Source organism: Malania oleifera, chromosome 1, assembly GCF_029873635.1.
Source record: "Malania oleifera isolate guangnan ecotype guangnan chromosome 1, ASM2987363v1, whole genome shotgun sequence".
NCBI classification, from domain to species: domain Eukaryota; kingdom Viridiplantae; phylum Streptophyta; class Magnoliopsida; order Santalales; family Ximeniaceae; genus Malania; species Malania oleifera.
The window spans coordinates 98,250,932-98,272,711 of record NC_080417.1 but is presented as its reverse complement, the minus strand read 5'-3'; the positions used below and the strand labels follow the sequence as shown (position 1 = coordinate 98,272,711).

General features: G+C 36.4%; 1 protein-coding gene across 2 annotated transcripts in view; it reads right to left on the bottom strand.

The window, feature by feature from the left end:
• The window catches only part of LOC131166996 (uncharacterized), a 102,397-nt gene that overhangs the window by 9,008 nt on the left and 71,609 nt on the right, over positions 1-21,780 (bottom strand). For both annotated transcript variants that reach the window (XM_058125719.1, XM_058125714.1), the window contains one exon: positions 1,691-1,825. In XM_058125719.1, coding sequence (XP_057981702.1) covers positions 1,691-1,825 — 135 coding nt within the window. The remainder of the gene's footprint in view (positions 1-1,690; positions 1,826-21,780) is intronic.

Below are 21,780 nucleotides of genomic sequence, written 5' to 3'. Positions count from 1 at the left end.
TGGTTTTAATATTCCTGTGGCAGGTAGAAAGTAATGGAGGTTGATATTGAATGGTGGTGATGGTAAAGAGGGTGGCAGATGCAAGGCAATTTAAGTTGAAATGCGAACCCTACAAGTTTGAGGCAAAACTTATGGAAAACGCTGAAAGTCGTGGAAACTTAAGTTAAAATTGCAAACACTGTAAAATCACACTGACAGCCATGTCAGATCAGAGTTGTCCTGATACTACTTGATGCAGGTCCAAGGTAATTCTCAACTCCAATACCCTAAAACTAATACATAGGATGCCTTTTATAGGCTTCCAATGCTTGGAAAACAAGCAAACTAATTTAACAAACCTAAATAAACTAGAATACATTTCCTAATAAATGCTAACCTAAAATCTTGCTTCCTAAATGTACCCTAGAATCTTAAAGCTATGACCCTGATAAAATTACCCTAAACAAAACAAACGGAAAAAAAATAATAATAAAAGGAAAGTAAATAGACCTTGCTCGCTCTCTGATTAAGATTAAGGAGAATGGCAGTGTAAACTATTCCTGTAGTCAATTTTAGGCTTCCTACATGTGCCTCGACATGCAGCAAGACTAGAATTTGATGCATGACCAACAGCAACAGAAAGAATAACAAAAATCAACATTAATTAAGACCATTTTAGGTGGTGCATAATAATTTCAATGCTTTTTCTGAATATATATATATATATATATATATATATATTGCGGCAATCAAATTACCAGGCTACATGATCAGATGGCAAGCTCAGTATATCAGCATAACCCAGCAGAAGTTCTAATCTATGTTACATAAGTTTATTAATTGTTACAAAGTAGGTTTCCTTTCTTCAAGCAGCAACAGCAGCTTGAGAAGGTATCCACAAATTTTCCAAAAGCTGCTAGTGGTGGCACTAAGGCGGCATAAAATAAGTTGCAGCAAAAGGGAAAAAACTGGGGAAGTGGGGAACTGGTTTCAAATGAAGACAGCACAGATTTGGTAGGATTATGGTATCTCACAGACCCAGAAGCACAATTCAGATTTTGTGGACATATATTTATATCTACAGTTTAGTGAAAAAGTCAAAGAGAGCACAAGAAAATTGAGACTAACAAATTATGACATTTTAGAACATCCATGAAAAGGTAATTATTTTATTCCAATATAATATACAAAATGTCTTTGGATGAGCTAACAGGACAGTTCAACAAATGGGAGTAGCATTGAAGAACAGAACAACTGGCTCAAAATATGTTATATGAGTTTTCTAATTCTTCCACCTGCTAGGCAGCACTCTATCCGTAAAACGGATTATACTTTTCTAGTTCATTATCTCGAAAGTTGTAACATTGTACAATGCAATACTTGAAAGATCATCACCATTACAATGATTTCAGATTAAGAACTTCAAAATCCTTCCACAGATTTAAGATTACCATAACTTTGATCTCAAGAATGAGAGGACTTTTGGTACATGAAAATCGTAAGTACAATCAGTATATGCTTAGACCAATCAGGGAGTAGCAAGCTCAGATTGTTAAATAAATACTACATTATGTAACCATGACAGTTCAGCAAGCTCATAAAATATTTACTTTACTATATGTGCATGCATGTCAGTGCCTTTGTGTGTTTGTGTGAGAGAATGTGTGCTTATGCATGTGTGTGTTTATGTTTGAGAGAAAGCGAGTAGAACCTGCGTTGATCCTGTATCATGGTTCTCCAAAAATGTGACAGCCCGTGAGGGCCACCATCCCATTACTCCTGTTGGTTTTCCTTGAGGATCTATCAACCTCCAGTACTGATTATGTAAAGCAGAATGAAGTATCCCCTACACGGCATATGGTGAGGTTCATAATTATATCCTATAAAATAGATTTTGATATCATTTAAATGTTTTCACTGCGAATAAAAACATCAGGCAAAGATTTACTGCAGAAATACACATGTAATTGCTCTTTTTTTTTTTCTTTTTTTCTTTTTTCTATTTTTCTTTCTGTTTTTAACATGTTATTTATTTCAGAATCACGAATAAATAACTAATTCATGTTTATAGAATAACCTTAAGCAACTGAGCTAGTCAACCTTGCCTTAGAAACGTGTTTGGAAGTTGGCCTCTATATGGTCACATTGGGAGGTCATTTCTACATTTGGAAGTCAATCCTAAATAGTCAACTCGTATTTTTATGGCTAAAGAAATTTATTACTAGAAAAAGAAAGTAAAAATCAGAGGGCAATAATAAAAGGAAAAAGAGGAAATGAATTAAGAAATATATATGATCACTTGTTAAGAAAGCCGCACTTTTTTAATGACCCTTCCATCTTAATTAGTGAAAATCTTCAAATTATTCAACTCCCATTGCCAATTATTTTTACTTGGACAAGGTTTGCACCAAATTACTAAATTTAAATTCTTGTCCTTCAGGAGCAACAGATTTCGGCGCATACTGTCCAATAACTCTTGGTTGTCATCATTGACACCATTGTTGGCCTAACAAGGCTTAATCTCAGGTTTTGATGATAACAAATTAAGGATACTTAACATGTTTGTTTAAGTAAGGTTTCAGGCTTTTAAAGTGTTCATGAGATCAAGTTCAAGTGTTTAAAGAGAATGATTGAAGCTTGTGCCTAAAAAACCATGAGTAATGATGAAGTTAAAGTATATTGAAGAAAGCATTCAAGCCGGACACAAAATGGAAGCCAAAGCATGAAGACTTAGTGATTAGAAAGTTTTATTTTAAAAGTCTCATGTAAGTACTTCACAAAATTTAATATTGATGTATGAAACTCTTAGGAAACATCAGTGACTTAGAGACCTGTTTTTAAATCAATGAAAATGTTTTCATAAAGTCTCAAATAAGTTCTCCAAGTTGAAAGTTGAGATTTGAAATCAAATTTTGAAAAACAAAGTAGAAACAAGCAGGACAGGCGACTGAAGTTTTAACATCATGCGGATGACATATTGTTCTAATTATTTATAAGCAAACAGAATCGAAGCAGTCAACTGACCCTTTAAAGTCCAGTTGACTGACTCAGCACTAAATTTTCAAAATACGCTGAATGTAAGAAGCTCAGGCGACTGACCCTCGGGCTTAGTCGACTGAAGTACATGTTTAAGTTTTAAACAGCGCTGATAAAAGTTTCCAAAATTGATTTCTTGGCTCCCAAACAAAGAGGAAACTTGGGGGAAATGGTAAGAAACTTTTCTACTCTATATATACTTGATATTTTTTGAAAATTAGGGCAACTCACAACTCACATACAAATTGTATTTCTGAAATCATATTGCTGAAAGTATTCTAAAAGAATTGTTGTGCCCTTGCTGAAGTTTCAACTTAAATTCTGATTCAATCTCTCAATCTTTTCACTCTAAAATCAGAACCCTGGTTATATTATTCTGAGCTTCATCTTCTATATTGTATTTTGATTGAAGTATGGTGATTTTGAATTGTACAAATCTGCTCTAACTGAGAGTATTGCTTGTACAAACAAAGTTGTTCCTTGTTTCTAATGTTTTTTTGTTTGACGATTCAGGATTGTTGGATCGTTGCCTAGCGAGAGGGGTGTTATCATTAGAGAGGGATCTCCACCTTGAACAGAGAGAGGCTTTACTTCACCTGGTAACGAAGTTGGAAAGGAAATCCTCACAGCATGTTACTTGAGGCAAGGACGTAGGCCGCTGGCCGAACCTTGTAAAAAATCTGGTGTTCCTCTCTTCTTCCCTTAATCTCTTTACATTCTTGAAAGTATATAAATTGTGTGCATGCTTATTTAATGGTTGAGAACTTGCTGGATATTGGGGATTTGCTGGAATACTGATTTTGATCAAGGAACCTTATTGATTGTCTTTGTTGGATTCATAATTCAGAATTGATCTAAATACTGAGTTTCTGAATATCACAGCTGAGGCAAATCTTGTGAAATTAATTTTTCCATTGAAGGAAAGTTGCAGGGTAATTAAAATTGATCTTCTGAAATTATAAATTGATATTATCATTGTTCATTATTGAAAAGAAATTCTGATTCTGAAATTTATCTATTGAAGTGCTGAAAGTTGAATTTGTAATATCATATATACGTGATTGTGTGATTGTATCAAATTAAATTGAAAAGGGTTATTCTAAACTAAAGTTTCACGAGAAAATTTTAAAATCCAATTCACCCCCTCTCTTGGGAGTACACCTTTATTCTCAACCATTATTCCCATGTCATTCTGAACCTTAGCAGAAGGCGAACAAATTTCTGTGACACTGGCTGTGGTTGACAAGCCATCACCCATATTACTACTATTCTGCTCACTGATTTTCCATCTGCTAAAATATAAAAAATAAAAATAACTTGTGGACTTTGTTGTTTGCAACACATTGGCCATATTCATGCTTACTCATTTCCAACATCAGATATAAACCTTCATCAGGAAAAATAATGACCCCTTCCAACTCAATAGTAGGTGTCTCAAACGCACAAGAAATCCTATCCAAAGGAGAAACCAGTTTGTAGCCACACTGAGCGCATACATCTAATAATAATCAATCATTGTGCCCAAAAGCACTACCATAAACTATCTTAATCTGAGTCACTCTCAATTTTAAACTTCAATGCAAACACCTCTTCTTTAATTCCCTCCCCTGGACAGCCACTAACAGTACCTGACTGAACATTCACAATTGAGAGATTTCATAACTGTTTCATTAGAGTAATTTAACTGTGGCTGCTGTGTACATCTGACATCTCAGCTTGATAATCTTGCGGCACAAAATGCAGACACGTGAGTCCAAGGTTCAATTGTCCTCTTCCATGACAGGGGCACCTAAGAATCAGCAGTCTTCCTCAAGGCTTTTATAGTAAAATACTGGTTGAAAAGAATAGATGAACCATCTCAAGCACCTTTATTACCCTTCTGTCAATAATCATCAGATGACTATCCTAATCTCCAATACATAAGGTAGAAATCTAACACCCTAGCAAACCACATAGTGAAAGCAAACCACATATAGATACGAGCATTCCAAAACATGGCACATTTTTGTTCTGGAACCCTAAATCTAACAAGCCAAAGTTTTAATCCTATCTTTCACATACCATATTTTCTTATTAGATAAAGTGGGGAATTATTGCAGTGTAATTCCATTTTCAGTCATTATTTATTTTTATAGCAAAAGAAGAGATTCATTAGAAAGAGAAGAATTTACAAATAGGAGAATAAGACATGTCCCATCAAAATTCGGGAAACATCCCATAAAAAGAAAAAAATTAAAAAAAAAAACTTTGAAATATCAAAGTAAAATTAAAAACACACAAAAAGAAAAACTTTGAAATATCAAAGCGAAAAATTTCTCCAATCTTGCTGAATTTATGAAAACCTTGCTCCATTAAAACAACCAAAGCCAATGCACAATAGAGAAGCCAAATTGAATCTTCTCCCAAATCAGTTGCCCGCTCAATTTCACCCCTGAAAAAATCTGTGCATTTCTCTTTGTTGACTTTTTGAGTCCGATCCTTGTTTTGATGCTGACAAAGCACAAGTTACTTATGTGTGTATTTAGTGATTGATCAAGTTATTATCCAACAGACACATAAGGGGGCTAGAAATGGAAGCCTGAAAGACTTAAAGACTATACTCCTGGCGCATTCCATGAAGTTAGAAGAGCAAAGAAATGAAGACAAATTTATTTTAATTGTAATTGCATTTAATTTTTATTATTTAGTCTGTAATAATGCATGCATCTGCATGATATGGATTGAATGCTCAGATACCTAACCTTTCACACAAAACCTTTTTCTTAAATGCCAAAACTTATTCAAAGGTTTTCAAAATTATTTTAGGTCAAAAATAGGGTCAAAATTGAGTTTCATAAGGACCTTGGTCGACCGGTTACTTATAGTTCAAATCACCTCAGTTGACCGACCACACTTAAGGCCAGAGGTCAAATAGTTGACCATGCCTCGCCGACCGGCCATAAAATGAAGAACATAGCTTCCACGGTCGACCGACCCATGAAATTTGACTTTTCCACCTTCCACAGCCGACCGTCCTTTAAATTCAAATTTGCCTCGGCCGACCGACCAGCCCTCATTTCTCTGCAGACTGGCCTTGAGCCTAGGTCGATTGAACCTACGAAGGGTTTGGAAACGCCTTTGACTGGTCGACCCACACCTTGCTCGGCCAACTGAACCCTTTAGAAATTCAAATATCTCTGTGAGGGGACAGTCGACCGATGCCTTGGTCTGGTCGACCGAAACTCTTGGGTTTTGGTAATTACCAGTGGTAAAACGTAATTAATTTTTCATTAAACAAATTCCAAAAAACCGAGCGTGTCCCTAACGGTCATAATTTTCTGAAAATCTATAAATACCCCTTCATAAGCTTTAATTAGCAACTTTGATTAGCAAATTTTTCTCTCAAATTTTTTACTTAATCAAAGATCCCACATACACTTTTATTTCAAAAATCATTTTAGGGTTAAATTTTTATACTCTCCAACTCTCTTTCATTCATTCTTTGAAAATTTATTTTACAAGAGTATTTTGTTTGGGCATCTTGTTTATCAAAAGCACTTACTCTCTTTTAAACTTTTAGTTTGAAAATTATTTTTGAGAGTAGGTTTAGAGTTCTTCCCATATTATTTCTTTGATAAATACTTTGTGGGAAAACTCTTCGTAGCCTTTGAATCTTTGCACTTCTATTGCAAGATTCAAATGCTCATATAGCATTCATTGCACAAATATTTTTGAGCTTAAATCCTATCTTTTCCAAACATTTTTTATTGCACGATTTTTATTGGAGAACATATTTATCACATTCTGATCTTTGAAATTCTTTATTACTTACTCCATCTTTTAATCAAAGATCATACATTCCTTTTTGTGCAAAAATTTCTTTGAAAGCAAACACCCTAGGTTCTCCTACTATTTTTATTGACGAAATATTTTTGGGAGAAATATTTACTTAAGGTTAAATCTTTGATACATTCATCATACACATTTTATTCAAAGATTTCGTGAAAAATGCACCCTCACTCTATTGAGCATATCTCATATCATACTAGAGTGCATTATGTGCTTCAATGTTGTACATCTCTGCTTGTATTTATAAGCATTTCTTATGTACAAAATTATTGTTATGTACTGGTTGGGTTCAGCCTATAAATTGAACTGAGTAGTCTCCACCTTGTAAGGGAGACCAATTGGGCTCAGCCTGAAAATTGAGCTAGGTTTTGACACCGCCAATAAAGCGTTGCTAAGGTATCTCTGCCTTGTAAGGAGTGTTGGTTGTGGCTCAGCCCATGAATTGAGCTAGGGTATCTCCGCCCCGTAAGGGAGACCAGTTGGACTCAGCCTGGTAATTGAGTTGGGGTATTCCTCGCTCCATAAGGAGAGAATTGTAAACGGCTTCTGCTCTGCCTGTTTAAGTAAGCAGGGATAGTGGAATCCTTATGGGAAATCCCCACGGTGGAGACGTAGGCTGGTTTGGCAGAACCTCGATAACAAATATCGTGTGTCTCTCTCTTCTTATCTCATTTATTTTCCCACAGCGCAGCAAATATTCCACATTTCAATAGAGCATTCCTTCCTTTTTCCTTTTGAGCCCTCAAAAGAGATGGCCAACAATTCCATCCACTGTCCCTGGGCAAACCCAAGCTTCTCCCAACACGCCAATGAATTATTCCAGATGCTCAAGAAAAATCAGTGTAAGAACAAATGAGAAGCCGACTCAGAATTCAATGAACAAAGCACACAAACATCTGGAGATAAGGCCTTCAAAGGTCTTCTAATTCGCAATCGATTTTTAGTATTGATTCTAGTAAGCATAGTCAGCCAAATGAAAGCCTAAATCATTTGGGGTTGGGGTTTTTTGGGGGGGGGGGGGGGGGTGGTCGCCTTTGGCCCTCCAAATACATGAAAAAAGAGGAAAACAAGAGTTGGAATGGCTCAAATACTCAAAAAATATATCTTACAAGAATAAACCTCTGAATGATCCAAAGCCCAAGACCAAGTATCCCTATCTGAAGAAAGATGACAATTATTCAATGATGACAAGGAGGACAATCATCTTGATCGAAAGCTCCACTGTTCTTAATAGTGAGAGACTTTTTAAAATTCGATCAAATCGATCCATTGTCTCTTTATCATTTAGAGATTTTTGAAATGGAAGTTCCATAAGACCACAGGGCCACCCAAGTTAACCACAAAATAAAATAAAATAACATAAAAATACTATCTTGCCTTGAGCTCAATCGCAATAGGCGAGGAAAAGATGTGGGTAGAAAATCATTCCCCAACCATAGATTTTCCAAAAATGAATCATAGAACCCCTCCCCGCAACAAAATGTGAGGAGTGAACAAGGGATAAATCTAAGAAATAGATTTCCATGGACTCTCCAAAGAACAACGTAAACTAACATCGGCATCCCACTCATTCACATCCAACCCATGCTCACTTTTAATCACTTTATGCCAAAGGGAAATCTTCTAAGGGAAAATGCCATAACCATTCAGCTAGGATAGCAATGTTTTTAGACACCAAATTGCCAAGATCCAACCTTCATTTTTAGACTTGCAGACCTCCTCCCACCAAACTAAATGATCCCGAAAAGACCCCAACTCCAAACCATAAGAAATTTCTCAGTATTTTCTCAATCTTAGTCGCAATACCCACTGCAATTTTAAAAGTTGACAAATAATATAAGGGAATTCTATATGAAAAAGCCTAAATAAGGGTAGTTTTTCCTCGAGGGAAAAAAAGTCTCCCCTTCAAACCATCCAACCTCTTGGCCACTCTTTCCACCACTAGATTCCAAAAATCTATGGATCTAGGATTGCCCCCTAAAGGAACTCCTAAGTATGTCAAAAGCTACACTAAAAGACCACATCCCACCTCTAAAGCCTGCCCCCTAACACATACAAGAGGCATATTAATATTGGCTAGACCATTCTTCCCCAAATTTATTTTCAGCCCCGGCACCCTCTCAAAAACATGAACAACAACAACAAAAACAAGAAGCCTTAAGTCCCACTAGGTGGGGTCAGCTACATGGATCCTTTTCCCCCAATTCACCCGATCAAGAGCATTTTTTCATGCCAGACACAATAAGTATGAGAAAGTCGTGAACCTACTGAAGTTAGTTAATTCAATTATTTAGTTGAAAAGCCAGCAGACAACTCAGCTTACAGTCAGCAGAACATTCAGCAATAAAATTACTCAGTCAGCAAGTTGCAGCCAGTTTGATTCTTATTCAAAGTTCTATTCAGTTTTTCAAAGTGGAATACAGCTGTCATCCATTAATAGCACAGGAGTGAGTTATTTAGTCTAGGAACTTGTCATATTATTTGCCTTGTTTCTAGGTTTATTTAATGAGTTGTTAAGTTCCTAGAATATTAAAATTTCCCATCTATTCCCCATACACAGACCCTATAAATAGTGGCCTTATCCCAGTCATTTTAGTGAAAAAATTGAAAAAGAATCACAAAAATCCAGCAAAAAGTGCTGCAGCACTGTAGCTTTTTATATATGTAATTTCTTCATCAAGTCATTTTTCTTCTCTGTGTTTTCTGTTTTTCTATTCTTCTATTCCAACAAAATTTGGTATCAGAGCTATGTCGTCCAGCACCTCTTCCTCTGCTGGAATTATGTTCAATTATTCTCAAAACCAAGTACCCATCTTCGAAGGGGAAAATTATGGGTACTGCGCTGATCAAATGAAAATTTTCTTCATTGAACAAGACTTATGGGAGATTATTGAAGAAGGGTATGATGATTCAACTTCAGAAAATGATGATTCATCCTCTGCAAACACAAGCACAGCAACCTCATCTCAGAAATCTGCCCAGAACAAAGAAAAAATAAAAAATAATGCTCTTGCTTTGAGTTATCTTCATCAAGGGATCAGCAAGACCATCTATCCCCGCATCTTTGGCATTCAAAAGGCTAAAGACGCATGGGAAACAGTGCAGAAGGAATTTCAAGGAAACAATAAAGTAGTCTCGATCCGACTACAATCTCTTTGGAAGAACTTTGATTGCTTGGCAACGAAAGATTTTGAAAGCATCAAAGATTTTTTTCTCCAAGATTGCTGAAATAGTCAACCAAATTAGAGCTTATGGTGATCGGATAGAAGAAAAAAAGATTGTTGAAAAAATTCTAAGAAGTTTACCACCAAAATTTGATCATGCAGTTGCAGCAATTGAAGAATCAAAAGACCTCTCAATTATGACCATGTTTGACCTCTGTGGTTCTTTAGAATCACATGAGGAAAGAATTAAAAGAACTTCAGGTCAGCCCTTGGAGCAGGTAATCAAAGCTCAATTTGAACCAGAAAAATCAAAAGCGGAAGGGAAATTTTCAGCAACAAGACCAGTCTCAAAGAAGCCAAAATAATCAGTCCCGTGGTCGTGGAAGAGACTGTGGCAGAGGCAGGAATTTTCAGCCTCAAAGGTCCAGCAATCAAGGACAGAATTGCATCACGTGCAAGAAGTCAAATCACACCTTAGCTAAATGCTATTTAAGGTGTAAAAGGTGCCGCATTCCAAACCATTCAGACCGGGATTGTTGGCACAAGAAGAATGAAAGTTCATAAGCAAATTTCAGCAAGGAAAATGATGAAGGGCAAGTGTTTCTCACTTGTATCAATGCTGAAAGCAACGACGACAAGGTTTGGTACCTTGACAGTGGCTGCAGCAATCATATGACAGGTAACCGTGAGTTATTTGTTAAAATTGATGAAAATGCTTCTAATTCCATTATTCTTGGTGATGGGAAATTTGTAAAATTTGAAGGAAAAGGAGTAATAGCAATGCTGTCCATATCAGGTGAGCAAAAATTCATCCATGATGTTCTTTATGTCCCAAGTCTTGCTCACAATCTTTTAAGTGTTGGGCAGTTAATTCAAAAAGGATATCAAGTCCATTTCAAAGGAAATGAATGCAGAATCATAGACAAGAAGAAGAACTCACTAATGGCTAAAGTTGAGATGACTCGAAACAAGGTTTTCCCACTCTCCATCAACTACACAAGTCTAGTGGCTTTGAAGAGTGAAATTTCAAACAAATCTCAACTATGGCATCTTAGATATGGGCATTTAAATCATAAGGGACTGCAGCTTCTCAAGCAAAAAGATATGGTTCGTGGTCTTCCCCAAATAAATCAAATTGGAGGAGTTTGTGAAGGCTGTATTTACGGGAAGATGCACCACCTTCCTTTCCCCAAAACTTCTTGGAGGGCCAAAGCTCCTTTGGAACTTGTTCATGCGGATATATTTGGTCCCACAAGAACACCATCTCTTGGAAACAAAAGGTATTTCATCCATTTTGTTGATGATTTAACTAGAATGATATGGTTGTATTTTATTCAGCAAAAATCTGATGCCCTCTCAATATTTCTGGAGTTCAAAGCCCTCGTTGAAAGGCAAAGTGGGCTGAAAATGAAGACCTTAAAAACTAATCGTGGAGGTGAATTCATATATCACCAGTTCATGAATTATCGCAAGAAGGAAGGCATTCAAAGGCAACTAACAGTGAGTAGAAGCCCTCAGCAGAACAGAGTTGCTGAAAGAAAGAACCGGACTATTGCAGAAATGGCTTGGAGCATGTTAAAAGGTAAAGGACTTCCTAATTCTCTTTGGGCTGAAGCTATACATACCACTGTTTATATCTTAAACAGGTCACCAACAAAATTAGTAAAGAATAGAACTCCCTATGAGGCTTGGAATAGGAGAAAACCAGATGTTAGCAATCTGAAAGTGTTTGGTTGTCTAGCTTTCTCACTCAACAAAGCTCCTAATAAGGATAAGTTTGATCAGAAGGGAGAAAATCTTCTGTTTATTGTGTACAACAATGAATCAAAGGGCCACCAGTTGCTAAATCCTGTTAATCACAAGCTGACAATGGCAAGAGATGTCATCTTTGACGAAAGGGGAGTATGGTAGTGGATTTCTAGCGGCCAAAACTCAACAAATATTCCAAATTTTGTACCAGCTGAAGCAACAAGACCTAAATTAGTTACTGAATCTCAGAATCCAGCAATTTCAGAAGCTGAAATTGCACCCGAGAACCTTAGTTCAAAATCTGAAAATTCAGAAAATGAAGGAACTTCATCCTCTTCACCTGTCCTAAGAAGATCTGAAAGAGTTAGAAGACCTCTGGAGAGGTATGGTGATTTTAGAAGCTATTTTTCTAAAAAAAATTTAGAATTTGCTCTTTCTCTTGTGAGCCACAAAATTTTGAAGATGCAATGAAGGATAAAAAATGGAAAAAGGCCATGGAAGAAGAGCAGAACATGATTGAAAAGAACAACACATGGAAGCTTGTGGATCCTCCTGAAGGCAAAGACATTATTGGTCTCAAGTGGGTTTACAAAACCAAGTACAACAAGGATGGTTCCATTCAAAAGTACAAGGCCAGATTGGTTGCCAAAGGTTATTCTCAACAACCTGGAGTTGATTTCAACGAGACCTCTGCACCGGTTGCAAGAATTGAGATAATTTGGCTTGTACTTGCAATAGCTGCCAAATTGGAGTTAAATGTGTATCAAATGGATGTTAAATCTGTGTTCCTCAATGGAGAATTGAATGAGGAAGTTTATGTTGAGCAGCCACGTGGATATGAAGTGAAGGGCAAAGAAGAAAAGGTGTACAAACTGAACAAGACTTTGCATGGCCTCCACAAGCTTGGAACAGTAAGATTGATTCTTATTTTCAGAATTCGGGATTTCAAAAAAGCTCTCATGAACCAGCTCTTTATTTTTTTTAAAAAGAAACTGATTTCATCATTGTTTGCTTGTACGTTGATGATCTGATTTACTTTGGAAGCAATCTTCATTTACTTGCTGATTTCAAGCACTTAGTGATGAAAAATTTTGAGATGATAGACTTAGGGATCATGAAGTACTTCCTTGGGATGCAAGTTAAGCAAGGAAGAAGGGAAATTTTCATTTCCCAAGAAAAGTATGCAGCTGATATCTTGAAGAAATTTCATATGGACTGTAAGGCTGTAAGTACTCCTATGGCTCTAAATGAAAAATTAAATTCTGATGATGGAGCTAAGAAATTCGACGAAAATCAGTACAAGAGTTTAGTTGGATCCCTTATTTACTTGACTCATACTAGGCCTGATATTACACAAGCTGTTAGTATGTTATCTAAGGTCATGCACAACCCAAGTGTACTTCATTATGTAGCAGCAAAAAGGGTATTAAGATACCTTGAAGGCACACTAAAACTTGGACTGAAGAACAGCAAAGATTCTGAGTTTGTTTTGACCGATTTCACTGATAGTGATTGGGTCGGATCAGTTGATGATCGAAAAAGCACATCAGCATATGTTTTCTGCCTTGGAAATGGCACCATTTCATGGTGCTCAAGAAAGCAAAACACTATTGCCTTGTCATCTGCAAAAGCAGAATATATTTCAGCAATAGAGGCTGCTCGCGAAGGAGTTTGACTGAGGAAATTACTTAGTGATTTAGGACTGAAGCAAGAGGGTCCTACAACCATTTATTGTGACAATATGCCAGCAATAGCTCTAACTAAGAACCCAGTTTTTCATGCCAGGACAAAGCATATTAAGGTCAGACATCACTTTATTCATGACCTTCTGCAGAAGGAAGAAATTCAGCTAGAATTCATCAGCACTAATGAACCTAGCAGACATGCTCACAAAACCTATTACTACTAAGAAGTTTTTGAAGTTCAGAGACATGTTAGGACTCATGGATTTAGCGGGGAACTTGTGAGAAAGCCGTGAACCTATTGAAGTTAGTTAATTCAGTTATTTAGTTGAAAAGTCAGCAGACAACTCAGCTTACAGTCTGTAGAACATTCAGCAATAAAATTATTCAATCAGCAAGTTGCAGCCAGTGTGATTCTTATTCAAAGTTTTGTTCAGTTTTTCAAAGTGGAATACAGCTGTCATCCATTACTAGCACATGAATGAGTTATTTAGTCTAGGAACTTGTCATATTTTTTGCTTTGTTTCTAGGTTTATTTAATGAGTTGTTAAGTTCCTAGAATATTAAAGTTTCCCATCTATTCCCCGTGTACTCCACCCTATAAATAGTAGCCTTATCCCAGTCATTTTAAGTAGTGAAAAAATAGAAAAAAATATCAAAAATCTAGCAAAAAGTGCTGCAGCACTGTAGCTTTTATATATGTAATTTCTTCATCAAGTCGGTAAATTAAAGAGGCATTTTTCAATATTTTTCTTCTCTGTATTTTCTGTTTTTCTATTCTTCTGTTCCAACAATAACTAACTCACTCCTTACATGTGCTCAACTAGGCTTGCGTTTCAAATGCCCAAACCATCTAAGCTGCCCCTCCCTTATCTTATTTTCAACTAGTGCTATGCCTAAATTATTCCGTATATGTTCATTTCTTACTTTATCTTTTAATGATAAACCACTCTTCCACCTTAACATACGCATCTCAACAAATTTTATTTTTTGTACATGTTGTTTCTTAGTTGCCTAAGATTCTGAACCATAAAGCATAGCCATATGCAAGTCCTTCCCTACGTACTTTATCATAAGCTTCCTCTAGGTGAATAAAAGTCATATGCAAGTCCTTTTCTCTAAAATTTTTCATTAAACTTCTTAAAAAATAAATAGCTTCTGTTGTTGATCTCCTAGGCATAAAACCAAATTGATTTTCCAAATTCTTCGTTTCTAATCTTATTCTATGTTCAATTACCCTTTTCCATAATTTCCTTGTATGACTCATAATCTTAATTCCACTATAGTTATTATAGTTTTGACTATTGCCATTGTTTTTGTACAAAGGTACTAACGGACTTTTCCTCCATTCTTCAAACATTTTCTTGGTTTTTATAATAGTGAATAACTCCTTTATCCTCTAAACATTTCTAGACTTCAATTGATATTTTATCTAGTCCTATAGATTTCCCACTCTTTATCTTTTTTAATGTCATCTTAAATTCAAGGACTCTAATTTTGCGAATAAATCTCCTATTTTTAGCGTTCTACTCATTTTTCCCTTTCAAGTTCAATATTTCATTTTGGTCTTCATTAAACAATTCATCGAAGTATCTCCGCCACCTCTCCTTCATGTCTTCTTCTCTAATTAAGACATTATCATCTCGTTCTTTATACATTTTACATCACCTAAATCTATACATTTTCTTTCTTTAGCACTAACAAGTTTATAAATGTCTTTTTCTCCTTTTGTATCTAGATTAGTATACGAAGTATCATAAGCTCTATGTTTAGCTTCATTGATAGTATTTTTTGCATTTTTTCTTGCTTCTTTATATTTTTCAAGATTTTCTATATTTGTCCAATTTTTCCATATTTTATACCAATTTATTTTTATCTTAACAACGTTTTAGACTTCTTGATCCCACCACCAACTTTCTTTACTACCCGAGTATTTTCCTTTGACTCACATAAAAAACCTATTTTACTACTCTTACAATAGAATTTGCCATTTTATTCCAAACAGTATTTGCATCAACCTTATCCCCTACTATCTAATCACACTCTTTGTTCATTTTATCTTTGAATTCTACTATATTATCTCCCTTCAAGTTCCACCATCTAGTCCTCTTGTGTTGATTTACACTACTCCTTTTTCTCAATTTTTTAATATTTATATCTAGTGCTAAGACTCTATGTTGGTTGTCATCATTGACAATGTTAAAAGGAGAAGGCGTAAGGTGAGGCATTTTAACCCTTAAGAGCAAGGCATAAGCCTTATGGTGTTATGGCACAAGCCTTTTTAGAATTTATGCATAGATAAAAATACGGAAATAAATTACATATATCTCAAAAATATAGAAAAAATAAAGATAATCACAAATAAAATGTAATCAAACATAATTTGCAAACTACTTGTTGGCCATTTGAAAATTGCCAACTTGAACTCATATGTAAATCACGACAAGAGATAGCTATAACATTACAAAGTTCAAATTATTTTCAAGATCTAATATGGAACTCTCAATTATTTTGGAAAGACTGAGGTTCAAGAGTTTCAAAAAATAACTCATTAGATCAACTCTCAATTAGTTTTGGAAAGGTTGAGGTTCAAGAGTTTTTTAGAAATCAATTCATATTGTGATATTCTTATATAAACATTGAGTCAAAATTTTCTAGCTAAAAATCTAACTTGAGAATTACACACTCAAAATGCATAAGCCTCAACAAAAAAAAAAAGGACAAAAGGTGTGCCTTTAGTACAAATGCGTAAGCCTCGGTGTGAAACATGTGTTACCCTTTCAGAGATTTGGTATCTGAGATTGAGGCTCAAGGCGTTTTAGGCCTGTCTTGCATATCAAGGCAAAACTAGAATAGATTAACACTTAAAACACTGATTAACACCACTACTCCCATCTCATTCTGGCCCTTGGCAGAAAGAGGTCCAATTTTCTGCAATACTGGCTGTGATTGATAAGCCATCACCTATGTTACTGCTATTATGCTCACTGATTTTCTATATACTTAAATAAAATAAAATAAAATAAAAACTAACCTGTGGATTTTCAGTTTGCAACCCTTTGGCCAGATCGATGCTCAATCATTTCCAAAATCAGATTAACCTTCATTAGGAAAAATAGGGACCCCTTCCACATCAACAAAAGTTGTCTCAAACACATGAGGAACCCCATTCAGAGGAGAAATCAGTTTGGACCCATACTAAGTGCATAATTCATTCAGGGCTCGAGTCTTGGGAGCTATGACTTTCCATTTGGGATAGTACCTTGGTATTTAAGTGGAGAAAGGTAGAGGGGCGGGCCCATTATCCAAGTGGATTAGTTGAGTATCCAAAGGGCCTCAGACACCATTGCTTCAAAAAATAAATAATAATAATAATAAAACAATCCATCATGACAACCAAAAGCACTATCAAACACAATATTCATCTGATTCATCACGACCATCTTTACCCTCAAAAGAAGCACCTCTTCTTCTTCCTCAATTATTTCCCCTGGAGAGCCACAAACTGCATTTGACTGAACATTCACAATCCAGCAACCCATAACTGTTTATTTTTAGTAAATTTGGCAGTTTCTGCTGTACACATCTCAGCTTGCTGCACTATGCTCACACAGTTGAGTTCAGGGTTCAATTGTCCTCTTACAAGATGCAGACATCTAAGAATGAGCAGCCTTCGAGACTTGATTGTCACCCATCTGTATTACCCTTCGGTCAATAATCATCAAATGGCTTCCCTTTTCTCCTATGAATGATATATCCTTTCATCTAGATCCCCATCCATTCTTGATGAGACCCCCAGTCCTCCAACTTTTTGAACTTAATGATACCAGCTTCTAGTCTCTATTTGATCTACTGAAGCCACAATCAGATTATGTTTGATGTGGTAAATCCAACACAACCACATGTTGGCCACTATAAGGAACATCATTGAATTTATTGACAGCACATTCCTTTTCATGATAACTTAAAATACTTTAAATAATGTACTAACCATAAAAACACAAAATTGAGCAGACAAATTTCCAAATATAAGGCAGCAATGAAACCTAAAATTTGCACTTAAATTTCTCAATATAATTTCGACCTCAAATCCATAGGAACATAGTTTCTAACGAGCCGTTCCCCTTTACCAAAATATTTATTAATTAATATATTTGAATCCATGCTTTTTTCTATCCCTAAAATTATCTCATCCATTTTTTTATAAATTTATAGATAGTTTTTGTTTCTAGCAGAGCTGCCTTTTTCTATCCCTAAGATTATCTCATTCATTTTCTATAAATTTATAAATAGTTTTTGTTTCCAGCAGAGCTAACTAAATATGTTAATTTACATTTTCCATAATATTTCAGAACATAAAGCAGCATGTTTAATAAAATGAAATATGCATGGTTTAACAAATTGTTTGAAAACAAGATTCAGTAAATGTGTGCAATTGTTGCAAAATAGACCATGATCCAATGTTTACTACACTGCACATCCCACTAGAGGTGATCTTATATGCAGCCCTAAATCCATTGCATTCCAGTACAAAGTATCTGTTAGATTACCACTTGACCTAAAAGCTTAAGCTGTTATGTTGCAGGCCAACAATGTCTATCAAGGTTTAACACTCCCCTGCACGGGCAGCCCAATTGCACATAGAGAGATAAATAAATAATAAATAATACCCATCACAGGGAATACGATAAAATTTTAACCACCACCATGGTAAATGTGGACAACAAGACTAGAACCTAGGACCCCTAGCAACCATAGCTCAAATACTATGTTAGATTACCACTTCACCTAAAAGCTTAAGCTGTTAGTTTGTTAAATTCAAACTCAGGCTTCTACTTTTAGTTCTATTGTGGCCCATTCCGGTATAGCCAAGCTTCTTGCCTCTTCATCCACCTCACCTTGAGTTATTGATTCTTTTGCCTCATTGCCTCAGTGCCTCCTCCCTTATGACAAGTAGATTAATTTATTTCGGTCCTTGAAACTCAATGTTTTACACTCCAAGGTTACTCTTGGCCGGCTCAATATTCTTTTGTTTCTTTTAATTCCTCTTTCATGTGTGTTACATTTGCCTAAATTTAATTTGAACTTTTAATCAGCTAACTAAGGGATCATTCATGGCAGTCAAAAGCGTGCGCGAGGCGCAGAGGGGTGACGAGGCCAGTGCCTTATCACTGGTGAGGCAAGGCGACCTTTAAGAGATGCAAGAGGGCGCACTAAGGCGCATTGATGTGCCAGGCTCCATGAGATGCGCCTTGAAATTTTTAAAAAACTATTAGCCTATTAATAAAGAAATAGCCAAAACGAGCCCTAGCCCTCGTTCGACTCGAACCAATAGGATGAGAGTTCTCAATTCGAGTATGCTAGGAAATTTTATCAGTGAGAAACTTTGCGCCCAACCTATACAAGGTTCTTTGAAGGGATAGGGGAAGGAAAATGCGCTTTGATCCTCTGGGCGCTAGGCGCTCCCATGGTTCCATTTGGCTAGCCCTAACAGCTACAAGAATAGCTACAGGTAGAGCCAAACTCATCTCAACAAGAAATATATGACGTCTCTTCAGAGCACGAATAGGAATAGATCCAAGATAACCCCAAAATCCTTGGGTTAGGTTCTTCCAACTACAACTAGGCCTATATTATAGTTTGTGAAACAATCCGAAGCTTGTTGCCATCCCACTTCAAAAAATAACTCATTATTTTTCCCTGCTTCTTGCCAATAACTCCCATTGGTTGGAACAATCCCAAACTGCGTTTTGAAACTAGCCTTCTCACCCTTTTCAGGAAGGAAATTTTTCAAAAATAATGCATAATTCTGAGCTCATTTGCATTTCAAGATTTGAATTTATAGAAATTTATGCTAATCATTGTTTACCATGAAAAGAAAAGAAGTGATTCAGGTCGAGCATATCATACAATTCCCCAAACAAAGTAAAATTCAGAAGCATTCTCAGCCACATCTCCAAATACAAGGAGGCAATCTAGTGGAAGAAACTTTTGAAGCAAGAGGGCAGCAATACTAAAAGTTGGGAAAATCAACAAGTCAATTCTAACAAGCAAAGTGTCCAAAGCAAAATAATCAATTGGTTAAGGCCATGAAGATGATTTGCCACTAAAAATGGAGATCTAGAAAGGGGATCATTGATTTTCTTATTGTTAAAGGTTTGACTCGTCTCTTTCAACCACTTCGGGCCGTGAAGGTGCATGTAAGTTTTTTTCCTCTTCAACTATTCTAGGCTGTGCAAGATGCATGCAAGTCATGTCCCCTTTCAACTATTCTAGGTCATGCAAGATACATGTTAGTCCTATTTCCTTTCAATTATCTAGGTAAGGCAAAAAGCACCTGAGTCCTTTTTCCCTTGCAATCAGTCCAGCCCGTGTGAAAGGCACCTAAAACCTGTCTCTTTTTTCAATTATCTAGGCCATGCAAGATGCACGTAAGCCCTGTGTGCATCTTAAAAAAATAAAAATTGAAACAATTTTTCAAAAAAAAGAAAAAAAAGAAAATGATTTTTGAAAAAAATTAAAAAAAGTCAGGTTGTCGTGTGTGCGCACACACCCGCACGTGGTGCACACACATGCCTTGATGTAATGAAATGGTGCTATTTTGCTTAGGTCTAGAAATTTTAGAAAGAAATAAAAAAAAAAAAAAAAAACATGTGAAACGACACTATTTTGCGTTGTTTCACCCCCTGCATCTTCTTACTCCTTATGCCCTGCGGTCTTCAGCATCCCTGCAATTAATGCCGGTGGGGTCCCCTCCCCCTCCTTTCTCTCTCTCTTTCCCCTTTGTCTCTCCTCCAATCTCTTTTCGGTGCCACCCACAACACCCCGGTCCCTTTCCCGTCTCCTCACCCCCCCTTTTTGATTATTTATTTATTTTTTATTTTTAAATTTTTTTATCCCTCTTCTTCCCCTCCCTCTCCTTTCTCTACAAAAGGCCCCTGAAGGGGGCAACTGGGGGGGCTCACTCACTCTTAGTTCTGTTGGCCGACTCACTCAGTCACTCTCTCTTCTTCTTCTTCTACTGCCCGCTAATTCTTCTTCTTATAATATTATATGTAATTAATTATGTAGTTTAGTGCAAGTTTATAACTAATATATAACATTTTTTTACCAAATTTAGATACTATTTTGTAATTTGTTTGGAAATGCAGTATACAAACTATACATTTTTTTGAAATATATTATACATTGCTTTTCCATCTAGGATACCAGGTCTTAAATCTTAAATGGATTCTGCAAGTGGAAGTGGAAACTCTACCTCTGCAAAGAAAGATCCTGCATGGAAGTATGCACATTTGGATGATAAAAAAAATAGAAATAATTTGACATGCAAATTTTGGGGCAAAGTCACAAGGGGAGGAATATTTCGGGCAAAACAACATATTGTTGGAGGATTTCGAAATGTAAAAGAATGCTCTAAGTGCCCTTCCCATATACGTGAGGAGATTAGGGAGTATATGCTGAAGAAAGATATGGAGAAGGAGGAAAATGTGTTATTGCCTAACTTTGATGACATAGATCGTTATGGTGAAGATGAAGAGGATCAAGTTTAGGAAATTGACTCTTGTGGCCATAGAGTACTTAGTAGTGGAAGTCGAAGTCGAAGTCAAAGTCAAAGTCAAAGTTCATACCAATCCACCTTGAAGAAACCAAAATAGAAGGGGCCTATAGACTTGTTTTTTACTCCTGATCCAAAGAAAGTGATTCAAGCTAGAAAAGAAAGGAAGATGAAACAAACACTAGTAAATGAGGTGTGCAAGAAAGAATTAAGACAAAAGGCAATGGCAAATCTTTCTAGGTGGATGTATGATGCTGGAATACCATTTAATGCTTATACATTTGGACAACTTTGCAATAGCACTTGAATCGATTGTGAAATATGGTCTTGGAATAAAACCACTTAGCTATCATGAAGTGAGAGTTCCTTTGCTAAAGCAGGACGTTAGTCAAATAAAAGAGTTGATGAGGGTCCATAAGGAGGAATGAGCAAAATCATAGTAGTTAAAAGCGTGCCTTAGGCACAAGGCACAGAGAGGCAAGGAGTGCAACGCGTCATCCCAGGCAAGGCGAAAGGACCTGCAAGAGTCGCAGGGAGGTGATGTGAGGCACACTGATGCGCCAGGCGACGTGAGTCGTGCCTGAAACTTTTCGACCTAGTTAAATGGAGAAATAGTCAGAGCAGAACAAGCCCTAGACTTATTTGATTCGAGCCAATAGGAGAGCCAGCATGAAACCCTTCTTTTTCGACCCTTCGAAGCCCTCTGACCCTTCGCAAGTTCGTCTTCGATCCTTCGAACCAGTAGGAGCTTCGTGAGTTCGTATTCCCCACTTCGAACTAGCAG